This window comes from Varanus komodoensis, unplaced genomic scaffold (assembly GCF_004798865.1).
Source record: "Varanus komodoensis strain SLA01 unplaced genomic scaffold, ASM479886v1 scaffold41, whole genome shotgun sequence".
NCBI classification, from domain to species: Eukaryota; Metazoa; Chordata; class Lepidosauria; order Squamata; family Varanidae; genus Varanus; species Varanus komodoensis.
In genome coordinates this window covers 3,698,670-3,710,537 of record NW_025335954.1, presented here as the reverse complement: position 1 = coordinate 3,710,537, position 11,868 = coordinate 3,698,670, and the positions used below count along the sequence as shown (strand labels likewise).

Sequence of the window (11,868 nt, the reverse complement as noted above, 5' to 3'; positions counted from 1 at the left end):
CCTGTTTACATGATTTGACTGATATTTGCGTAAAATCAACTCAAATGACAAGCTACGCCAGGAAGGGAAGGGCAAGGGAGCCTGTCGAGTCCGCTGAAAACTGCAGTATTAAAGAAATGTTCTCACTTTAGTGACAGTATTATGTGATCTTGTCAAACTCGAAAAGAGCAACAGCAATAAATACGATAATAACATAACTACAAACTACAGGAATAGAATAGAGTGTTTTAAGTTGGAGGAATACCATGGGAAGCCCTGAATTTTAGAGGGCTGTTTCGGTTGTACCCAGAAAAGCTTCCACCATCTTTAAAAGTAACTTTTGTTCCAAGGTTCAGGAAATTGCTCCATTGTTTGAAATGGGGAAAGGAAATACTATAAAGGTTTATTGAGCCATTGGGGTTCCTCTATCCTCTCCCAAGCATTTGTTTGTACTGTAAATAGCTCCCACGAAGCATGACCTCCAGTGTGTGTGAAAGAGAGAGGGAGAGAGGGAGGGAGAGAGAGAGAAGGTTGGTGTATACAGTCAGGTGAAACATGCACACATATGAACCGCTTCTTTCCAAATTGCCATAGACCTGCAAGCTGCAAGCTGGCTGGATACATAACTGAAAGCATACTTATGCATACCATAACATGGGAAGGGGGGGGGTTGGTGGTGGTATGGGAAAAGGGAAGTATACAGAGGCGCATGTGAGAGAGGTGTGAGCAAACACACTGAAAAAGACGTAGCTTTTTAGATGTGTGTTTTAGCTCCCTTCGCATATATGAAACACTTGAGTGGAATTGGCCCTGCCTTGCTCTGGCCAACTCCACCTGGTGATAGCACACACAGAACACCCTTCTGGAAACATATTAGGGACAATTCGCCCAGGTTCTCCCTTTACAACTTTCACTAAAGTCAATGGGAAGTTATTTGGGGGTTGCAGGGCAGGGTTGATTCTGCTCAAGTGGATTTTAAAAGCACACTCTTTAGAAAGTGATCTGTCTTGTAAGTATCAGGACTATTAAGTTTTCCTAAGAGAAGAGAGCTATCAAAGAATTACCAGGAAAGGAAACATGAAACAAGTCCCTTGGAGGACTTCTGAAGAACCTAACATTATGTTGTGTAAATACAAGTCAGAATTGTTCAACAGTTCAGAAAAAGCCTTCCCAGAAGAAAGCTTGGAAAGAGACTACAGTTGATACACAGCACCCTAAGTTCTTTTCTTGGGGACTCAGTAGGGGCAAGATACATATATCAGCCTGACCCTTAGCCTATCAAGGTAAAATACGGCACTTTAACCTGATTTCTGTAGCAACCCTTTGCTTTGTTTCCTCCCAGTCAATGACGCTTACTTCCAGCTTGTGCCTTAGGACAGAGGTACAAGTCCCATGCCATTTGAATGGGCCTCTAGGCTTAAACTGAGGTGTCTGATCCATCCAAGTTTCATACTTTGTGACGACGTTCCAATGATCTCAGTGGGAAAGTTTTAAGCATATGCAGAACACTTCCATTGACATTAATAGGACGCTAGAATGCTTAACTCTCAGAATTTAATGGGATTCGTCCTAGCAGGCCAAAATTCATTTTCTAAAAAAGCAATCAAGCAAAGCAAAGGAAAAGAAAAGAAAAGAAAACCAGACATGGGGATTGCATAGTGATCAAGAAAAAGCACCTCAAAGTTGCTTCCATGCACCTCCCCACCCACTCCAAACTTGGCCTTAGTTGTTAAAGTATTCTTTTAGCGTTTATTCAATATGACAAAATATATATATGTTCCATGGTCTTTCACATATGATATTACAACCAATAAATATATGCAATACAACATCGGGGAGAAGGAAGGGGCAAGTTACTAAAATGGAGTACATGTAAACAAAAGGTGTACATTTGTATAGGAGTTCAGCATTATCATTATTTTTTGTATTTGCAAAGCTACATTAATTACGCAACAAATAAATACACAGCAATATTTAAGTCAAGAGGATCCACACTCGTCCCTCCCCCCTCCCCACTCTCTAACAGTGCCTTAATATTTTGCAGAAATATCTCCAAGGAGATGCTAAAGCAGATTTGCTTAGTCCATTCACTTTCTTTCATATGCAAATAATACAAAAATAACTCAATGGAGAAGGGGGTGAATAATAAAATGAAATTCCCCCCACCCCAGAACACATCTCAAAACGAGCAATTTCTCAGGGTTTCAGGTTAAGTGCATCTAGGAAACGACATTATGTGGAAACTTTCAGTCCACACAAAAGTAAACATTCTTTCACACCTAGATCGCGCAGCCCGATCCTACACACGTTTACTCGGAAGCAGGTCCCCCTTGACTTCAGTGGGACTTACTCGCAACTAAAGGCTTGCAAGAAAGTAGCTTCGCTCACATTTGACTCAGAGGCAAAGCACCGGACATTTTAGAGGGATTTTCTTCCAGATCCTTCGTGAAGGATCGGGGCCTTAGGACTTTCAGAAAGTAACGATGACCGCACTCACCCCTTTTATGCATTACTTGAGCTTCGGTTTCAATTTCCTAAGCTGACGATTCTTTGCGCTCGTCATTATTTTGTTAGGCTTACTAGCCAAAAGTCGCCCATTGACTCAAGGACTGGTTTTGGTACTGGCCAGCGCATCTCCTCCCAACTTAAAGGAGACACAGGTTAGAAAAGAACACGGGCTGTTAAAAACTCCAGAGAGCTTTACACTGTATTCTACTTGGAGCTAAAGACCAGGGTCTGTTTGCATACTAATAAGAGAACGCCTTTGTCTGATAGATTGGCAAGAATATGTAGTTCAGTCCAGTCTGCATCCCTCCCCCCGCCCTTTCCCTCTCCCCACCTCCCAAAGAAAAGTTTTTTTTCCTTCCTCTCAAGGTAGGTTACAAGAACAGCTCTGGTCAAGACGAGCTGACGCCCCCCACCCCATCGCCACCCAGACTTCTACCTAGAGAGACTCTTTGCTTTTCAGTTTGGAATCTTTCTTCCATTTCATCCTCCGGTTCTGAAACCAGATTTTGATTTGCCTCTCATTCAAACACAGGTTGTTGGCGATCTCTATGCGCCTCCGGCGGGTGAGATATCTGTTAAAATGAAATTCTTTTTCTAGTTCCAGAGTTTGGTAACGAGTGTAGCTGGTTCTGGAACGTTTGCCATCTGCTTCTGGAAAATAAAAGACACCGAATAAAAAGCCTAATAATAATAGTGATAGTATCAGTAATAATAATGTATTTCAGGGAAGAGGAAAACAAAATGTATGAAGAGCGAAAAGGGGGGCTGGAGAGGGGATTCCACCCCAGGATAGTATTTTATATGTAATGGAAAATCAGGGTGTGAAATTTCCAACACTTTCTCATTAAAGTTTTGAGCTCAAGCCAAGGTTATCGCTAAGGAAGTGATTTCCACTCAAACCATGAGAAAGTGTGTCTAAGAAGGGAAATTCTATTCATTCATCCATTTCCCAGATTAGGAAGCAGGCAAAGGCATGGCTTAAAGAATGATGTGGAAAGGTTTGCAAAAGCCATAAGCCTCTTTCCTTCCTATTAAAGATTGTGCATGTTTTCAAGTTCTTTCTCCTTTCTCCCCCTTAAAATCTTTCCTTCTCCCCTACTGCGCCCCCCAAAAAATGGAATATTGCCTTTATACCCGTTTTGTTTCTATGATCCAATTATGCCGTCATAAATTTGGGCGTATATAGCCTCTAAGCCTTTTAGTGGACAGTTTTACGAGCAATTGATGCCTTAGTCGTAAAATTTACGACCCCAGGTTTTTTTCCCCCCTTATTATTTGCCCCGTATGGCCTATAAAACCAAGGCAAATCCTGTGAAACAAAATCGAGAAGCGAAAGTTTACCGTGGCTCATGTGTAGTTTGGTCATCCACGGATATATTTGTGGTGGCTGCTGGAGCTGTTGCTGCTGGCGCTGGTGCGGCTGCATTGACTGCCCGCCTTGCTGGGCTGTTTGCACCGGCTCACTCTTGATTTCCCCACTGGTCTTAGATCTATCTTCCAGCGGCGTGGTGGTGGAGGTGGTGGAGGTGGTGGTGGGGTTGCCACCAGCTTTCTGACTGTAAATTCCTGGGTTAAGAGGAGTCTGGTCGTCTCTGCCTAAAGTGTGCCCTGAAGATCCCATGACTTTACAAGAAGGTCGGTCGGGGTTAGATCTGGGGGTTGAAGACATGTCCACACCGTTCAGAGAGTTGGAAGCCCCAGAAGAAGGGAATGTAATGCTCAGATCCAGCCCACTGTAGCAATACCTGGACGGCTGAACCTCAGACACAGATCCATAATTCCCATAACTTTGCATGGAATAGGCAGGAACATTTTGATTTTGCTTATAGAAGGAATTGGCTACGTAGGAACTCATGTCAGGAATTATATTTCCCCCCCCACCCCAGTCTCTCTCTCCCTCTCTCTCTCTCCCTCTCTCTCACACCCCTTTGATTAGGGTTGATTTGTGGCCCTTTTGAAGTTCAGGGTTTTTTGTTCTCTAAAGTGCAGAATTTATAGGTGGAGATTCTTCTTTTCTTTATTCTATGTGCGCTGCCCAAATATGGGATGTTTAAATAGAATCACGTGACGGTGTTGGCCAGTCATAAATTTGGCTTGATGACCCCAGGAGGTTATTGATGGAAGCCCATGAAACGTATGTGATATGTTGGCATAACGAAACCAAAAAAGAAAAAAAAAAAGGAAAAGGAAAAAAAAAGGAAAAAAAAAGGCCCCACACTCAAAACACCGAGACAATGAGACTATAGCGTCACCTGGTGCTGGGTTTGGGGTATGACGTCTCAGAAAATACTACCCCTCTCCTAACGGCCGAGGCTTCTGGGTGTGAAACAACACGTACAAACGCCCCGAAGCCTTCGCAAGGCTGCAAAACAAGAGCTAATTTCCCGTCCAAGGAAACGCATAGGAAATTTTCTGCCTTTGATCAGAGTTGATGCAAGACATGGCATTGAGAATCGCACCCGTGTAATAATACCTCCTTGTGTGTAAGGAGAGGTTCCACGAAGAAGGGTTATGCCTTTACATGTGAATACATGTGTGCTGATCAGCTCGACAAAAGTCTGTCGGGCGGGTTTAGTGCAGCACCCACGCCCTCCATGAATGTGCTCAGAGGTATCACATCTGTAGTGAGCCAAGCAAGGTGACCACGTGCAGAATTCGGATTCTCTTGGGTTACCCTGAGTTTATCAGGGAATCCGATATGTACGTATATCTGGGTTATGTTGCAAGCAATAAACTTCTTGTGTTCTGTATGTACCCTCAGATCATGTATTTTATGTACATCCATCCATCTACTGCTGTATTGACACAGAAGCTGTATTAAGTGGCAGGGAAAAGCTCAGACCTGAGAAGCAGATGTAATCCTATGTTATAACAGTCTCTTGTTCTTTGTATATGTCTCTGTATGTTTTGAATGCAGCATCTTTCAGAGTTGATCATCTGTGTGTTTGTGTGTGTGTACCCAGAGAAGGCTGTAAATCAAGTTGGCTTTCCCATATATCATCTGTGCATCTTGGGGGAATGTATAAACATTCACCTTGTTTTTTTGTTCTAGATATGTATGTATGTATGTCGACCTATGCAAAGCTTCTTTAAAAGGCCTTGTGGGGCGTGGAGGGGGGGACTCGCAGGTAAAGGTATGGACCAATCCTCAATTGGTTCAGTGCAATTTACTATTTCTAAACGTGAGGTTATCTCTCTGGGAATCTCTTAAGAAATAAATCCAGTTTTTCCTAGGTGTTTAGGGAAACAGTTGGAAACACAAAAGAGGTTCCTTGTCCTTTACTAAGCATTTTTAAAAACATCATCAACACCGGAAGAACTGTGCGGTTCCTAAATACCGTTTTTCCCTTCCTACCAATTCAACTGATGTGATCTTCCTGTCCTGGTTTAGTGGCTTCCACCACCCTAATTTTAATTCAGTGGACACTTTTAAAAGTCCTCCTAGCTTCTTTTGTTTATATTAGACATTTACTTTAAAGTTTCACTCACTTGGGGGAGGGGGCTATTTAGAAATATTGGATTAGATCTTTTTAACATGTTGTCGTACAGATTTATTTTCTCTATATTGTATATTTGCGTTTAAAATGCTGGCGATTTCTCTAGGAAATGTCTTAGGCTTGAAGGACATACAGATACAACCCTTTCAAAGAGAATGGGCAAGCAGAGATAAGAAATCAGCTAAGCTTTGCATCCAGTAATGCAAAGAGTCTTTTGTTTTGTTCAGTTGGAACCCCAAGGTTTAATACAAAATGTTAAAGGGGAACCTAGGGCTCCCAAGCAGCTGCATGCACCCAGATTCCAGGATTTCGCTCCCAGGCATTTATATCTCGCTGGAAGATGCCTCTGGACTAAACATAAAGCCATTCCTGAGTCTAAAGCCGCAAGGATGATGAGCGCATTACAGAGCAGGGAGCTGTTGTCAGTGGCGCTTCCTGCGCTCCTACCCAAAAATTTTTTCCCTCGCCTCCACTCTGTTTGTTACTTTGCCTGCCACAATTTTATAAAGAAATTTAAGAAAAACGTCTTAAGCAATTATTGGATCTCCAAAACTATGAAAGAAAACAATTCTGATTGTGCTTTTTAAGACCGAAAGAAATGGAAAGGGGGATTTTATGCCCTTTTTATGGTATGGTGAGGAGAAGGGAGATGCAACGAAGTGGTGTCGTGTGCGTGTGTGTGCGTGTTCAAATGCAACAGTGGGAAGACAATTGTGAAAATGATCCTAAACATACCTAGCTGGAAGTAGATTATTATTGCTGTCCACTACTCTGGTTACTGTTTTGTAAAGGTCATACTGAGAGGCGGTCAAGAAAAGAAAAGCAATGTCCACATACACAGAATCCATGGAGTCTTGTGCAAAACTCTTCCACTTGAGGTCATCCCCATTGAATTTCAGAAAACATTCAGTAAATTTTAAAAATAATATCCAGTTTTTATTAAATACTCAACCATAGTCCTCTGGACGTGACCTTTATACATGATGTTAGAGGGTGTAACACAAGATTTATTTTTAATCTCCTACTTGCTATAGAATTCCATTCACTTTATACTGTTTGAACATTACAGTGCTAAACATAAATATAAATACAGAGACCACAAATACAGCTAAAAATATTCACACAGGACCTGTCACAGTTTGTAGTATGCATAATGACCCCAGGTAGTGTTTAAATACAATTAGTTTACTCTGGAAAATGCTATATTTAGGTAGACATCGCTTGGAGGTGTGGGAAAGGGGCATGGGGGGAAATATTTTCACAGGGGTAGGCAATTCAGCGGTCTTTTTTGTCATCCTTCTTATCAACAACCTCACCATCATCACTGGGAAGGGGAGCCGGGTCGAGTTCGTTTGGACAAGGCTGATCCCGACCCGACCCGACCCAGCCGAACCCGGAGCAGCCCCTGAGCGGGGCTCTGCCTTTAGCAGGCGAGATTCTCCCCCAGAAGAGGGGCTGGTGCTGAGGCTGGGCTGGGTGGCGGCGGGCGGGTGGGAGGGTGGGTGCCTGCTGTCGTTGCGCTCAGCTCAGTCTCTATGCAAAGGTGGATAGCCGGGCTCGGATGCGGAGAGGAAGGGTGGGTGGGGCTGGAGGTGAGGCGGCGGAGGGCTCCTTAGGGAGGAAGTAAAGACGGTTTGGGACCTGGTTCTGAACTGGGTGCATCAGTGCTGGAGACCGGGAGATGGGGGAGGGGAGGTCTTCCACGTCCACCTCTCTCTCTCTCTCTCTCTCTCTCACTCATTCTCACTCTCTCCTTCTCCTTTTAAATGTAACCAAATGTATAAATTGTGCCAGTGGTAATAGAAAATGGAAAGGAGGGCGAAGAGAAATGGGGGTGGGGGAGGAAAGAAAGGGGGGACCGTGTGTGTTGTGAGGAGGGAGGGGGAAGGAGCTGGCGAAGCCGTCAGTGTTCATTCCTTTGGTTTTTCCTCCTCTGTTTCTTCTCTTTTCTCCTCCTTTGCACCCAAGCTATCGGCAGCTGCTCCAGCGCCACCCCCTCCAGACAGGGTGGAACTCAGATTGCTCTCCTTTTTCCATTTCATCCTCCTGTTTTGGAACCAGATCTTGATCTGGCGCTCCGTTAGGCAAAGCGCGTTGGCGATCTCGATTCTTCTCCGCCGTGTCAGGTAGCGATTGAAATGGAACTCCTTCTCCAGTTCCAGGGTCTGGTAACGGGAGTAGATCTGACGCCCCCTCCTCCGATCTGCTCCATAGCCGACCCCTATGGATTCGGAAACCAAACAAACTAAAAACGATTAGCTACAGATTCTCTTGGTTCGTCGTCGTTCAAGAAAGCAGCACATGCATCCATAAGCAAGCAGAAACGAAGCCCCTCGGCCAGGACCCCCCAGCCCCACCCTCTGTGCCCGTGCCTTTATTGTCACCCTCCGCACAGGCAATTTCATTCTGTTCTTCCTCTTGCTGCCCATTAAAATCGCGCAGCACACATGGAGGGAGGGGGCAAGGAAGGGGGGCCGCCTAATTGAAAGCATGTTCCTCTCTTATTCGAAAAGATTCAAAATGTGTTGTTTTAATTATTTCTGCAAACTTTAAAAAAATCCAATTAGATCTTCCTCCGATGTTGCTTTAATTACTAGGAAGAGGCACCCCTTCCAATACATGATGAAGTCAAGCTACTTCATAAATCCCCATCTCCAAACCTGCTATTGGACAAGACACTTTGCATTTCCCTCTTCATAAAAATGCTCTTTCTCACCTATCAGGGAATCTTCAGTTTAAAAAATAAAATCAAATTACCCCAGTTCTATTTTCTATACCTTACTCCCATCATCACCCCATCCAAAGGCGGGGGGGAGGGCAAAAATCAGAGCTGAATGCACTTTATTATAGATATTTTACACTCTCGAAGTCTTTTAATTAGAAAGAGCATAACAAGCCATATTTGCTTGCAACAACTTAACAAATAAAAGGCCTGTAGCGGCAACTGTGAGGAAGCTCTATTATTGTTTTTATGGGGCCATAAAAAGTAGCTGAGCCTGTTCTGCTAGGGAGACGGTCGTAAAGATGGTTCAGTTTATTTAATTTATCTCTGCAAGCTGTAAAACTTACCACTGTGGGAGTTCATGCGCTGCATCCACGGGTATATCTGAATGCTAGTTTTCTGTTCCTGGGATGTGCTCCTGTTTTGGTCACTTGTAAAATCCTGTGCAATGGAAGTTTGTGTATTGTGTCCCATAGAATTTTGCCTGCAGCTAGAGAGCATGTCTTTTTCTTGATAAAAGGCATTAGATCCGTAATCATATGGTCCCCGACTGGAGCTAAACACAACATTATCTTGCGGTGAATAAAAAGGAGATGAATAGATCCTGTTTTGAGCAACCGCTGCTCCATAAGTTGAAAAATGCCTTACAGGGTCATAGGCAGTGGAATTGAGAGCCACGTTGGGCAGTACCTCTTGACCACTGGTGAGGTGGCAAGAGAGCGACGGGTTTGTGAAATAGGAATTCATATCTTCCCCCCTATACCTGGCCTGTATGATTTCTTTAATATTTATTTCTGTCTCCAGTTTGTAGTCTGAACTAGATTGTTATAGGGACGGCTCCACTCCAGGACAGACAAAATGACAAAGTCAGCTGACCCATTGTGAGCCAATAGGAAGCTAGATGTCAAGACACGGAAAAATTGCTTTTGCTTGTGTTGATTCCCCAGTTGAAACTAAGTATGCATTGAAAGTAAGTCTCGAAATTCTAAATATAAGATGGTTTAGAAGAAGAGGGGAAAATAGTAAGTATGGTTCGGGGGAGGGGTGGGAGAGGGATGAAGAGGGAGGGGCACAGAAAGCAAGGAAGCAAGCAGGCAAGCAGGCAAGCAAGCAAGCAGGCAGGCAAGCAAGCAAGAGACTTAATAAAAAACAATCACAGTCCAAACAGAGCTTTAATTTAAAAAGAGGAAAAGGACTGGAAAAAGGGAAAAGGAAAAAAATGAGCGTAGGTATGGAAAGCAGGACTCAGGATCTGTACTCTTTTGAAAATGCTTGCTTAATAATATCTAACAACCAAATAGCTCAGAAATTATAGTCGTAAATCTCAAGTGTGCATAAAATATTAAGCCATAAATTCTCTTTCTCTCTACTAATTTACTGTTGGTCAATAAATGTGGAATCAAGTGCTTGTGTTCTTTATAAGACAATTTTGAAAGCAAGGAAGTGAAACAAGATGACAGCTGGACAGATACTGTATCTTTTAGAGCATTCCTTTACTCAGGAATTTGAAGAACTTTGAGGGATTTAAAAAAAAAACCTTTAAAAATCCCTAACAAATTCAAAGTCTGCCTTAAATCTTTTCTTTGAGCGTATTTGAACATTTCTTTTGCAATATTTGCTCTGTACTTTTTCAGAGTCTGAGACTGGTAGGGTCATGTTTACATGTGCAGCCTCAACAACTCTCACAGCATTGCCTTTCCATTCGGAAGGGTGATTGCTGGAAAGAACAGCTCGTGTTTATGTTTGCAAAAGAAAAAAGCAGGGGGGAGGAGAAAAATTTATGGCTCCAGATATCTGTAGCTGATTAGAAAACTTCCCCTTGAAATATTTAGTTAGATTAGAGAGTGGATTATATTCTACTCCTCTGGTGGATTTGCACCGACACACTAATTGAAATGAAGACAGCTAATCTAATTTTAATTTCAATCCAGTACCATAAATTGTTCCTTAAATGTAAAATATACCTGCTGATCTGTAAATATAGCAAGGTTCCTTCATCATTTCATTGACTTGCTATTTAAAAATCCAATTAGGGCTGGAAAACCTTGGCCTTATTTCCATGTACATGTTGGGGGGCTTTTGTTTGGTTATTTTCAAGGTAAAATGTGTGTGGAATGATCCATAAAATGAAATCAGACCAATATCTGGAAAGCCTGGAATATTTCTCATGATGTTTGCTTCTTATGAACCAATACTTCTAAAATCCCTCTTTTAGATTAAGTCTCTCTAAAAGCTTTGGGTTAAGAAAGAAGGGGAGCACCCCCCCCCCGCAACTCCCTGCTCTAACAGGAACCCGGATGCCAAAGGATTTTATGATCTTTTTCCTCTGTGCAACAAAGCAAAGTAATCAGTGGTAGTAATAAAACCATAAACGAGACTAAGACTGACAAAAAAAGGACTGAGGTATTCATCTTGCATCACATTAAGCAACCTTTGAGTGTCAGTATGGGAAAAAAAATTAAGTTTCCGGCTTAAATAAATAAATAAATGAGGGATCATAAGAAGATAGTAAGAGGCCGTGTGGCATGACATGCGTGGCTCCCTATTCAAAGCAGCATACAGTAGCTGACAACTAAACTTGTAATACATTTAAGGTATAGGACATATGGTATAGACACTTTATGAAAAATAACTTTTGCTTTGCTTCCTTCCATTTCTCAGATCTTTACCACATTATATACCCCTGGCAATCTATAGACACCACATGGATATACAGTCACAGGAAGAAGAGGAGTGTTTAGGTGGAGGTGGAGAAAGCACCAAAATGTTACTCTCCTCAATCTCTCTCTCTCTCTCTCTCTCTCTCTCTCTCTCTCTCTCTCTCTCTCTCTCTCTCTCTCTCTCACACACACACACACACACACACACACACTCAGTCAGTCAGTCAGTCACTCAGTCACTCACACACTCACACACTCACTCACTTAGAGATGTACATAACGCTGCATCTAATATGCCTCTTCATATAGGAACATAGGTAGGTTGGCAGATAAACAGAGATACAAATAGACATATAAAAACTAGCGATGCTCCTTTAAGCGCAAATTACTCTGAAAAAGTAGTGATATCCATTGCAGTGCTTTTAAAAAAAGTGGGGGTTGCTGCTGTTGTTTTTAATGCACAATTAACCTGAACTGATTAAAGGGAGATTTCTCCCTCCTC

At 42.7% G+C, this 11,868-nt stretch overlaps 2 protein-coding genes across 2 annotated transcripts; both read right to left on the bottom strand.

Moving 5' to 3' along the window:
• Nucleotides 1-2,923: 2,923 nt before the first annotated feature.
• HOXC5 (homeobox C5) lies at nt 2,924-4,342 on the bottom strand. The gene is made up of 2 exons (XM_044443312.1): nt 3,829-4,342; nt 2,924-3,138 (listed from the first exon to the last, which is right to left on the bottom strand). Exons 1-2 carry the CDS (start codon nt 4,340-4,342, stop codon nt 2,924-2,926), a joined length of 729 nt encoding a protein of 242 aa, XP_044299247.1.
• Nucleotides 4,343-7,894: 3,552 nt separating this feature from the next.
• Nucleotides 7,895-9,453, bottom strand: HOXC6 (homeobox C6). The gene is made up of 2 exons (XM_044443313.1): nt 9,054-9,453; nt 7,895-8,205 (listed from the first exon to the last, which is right to left on the bottom strand). Exons 1-2 carry the CDS (start codon nt 9,451-9,453, stop codon nt 7,895-7,897), a joined length of 711 nt encoding a protein of 236 aa, XP_044299248.1.
• Nucleotides 9,454-11,868: the final 2,415 nt, after the last annotated feature.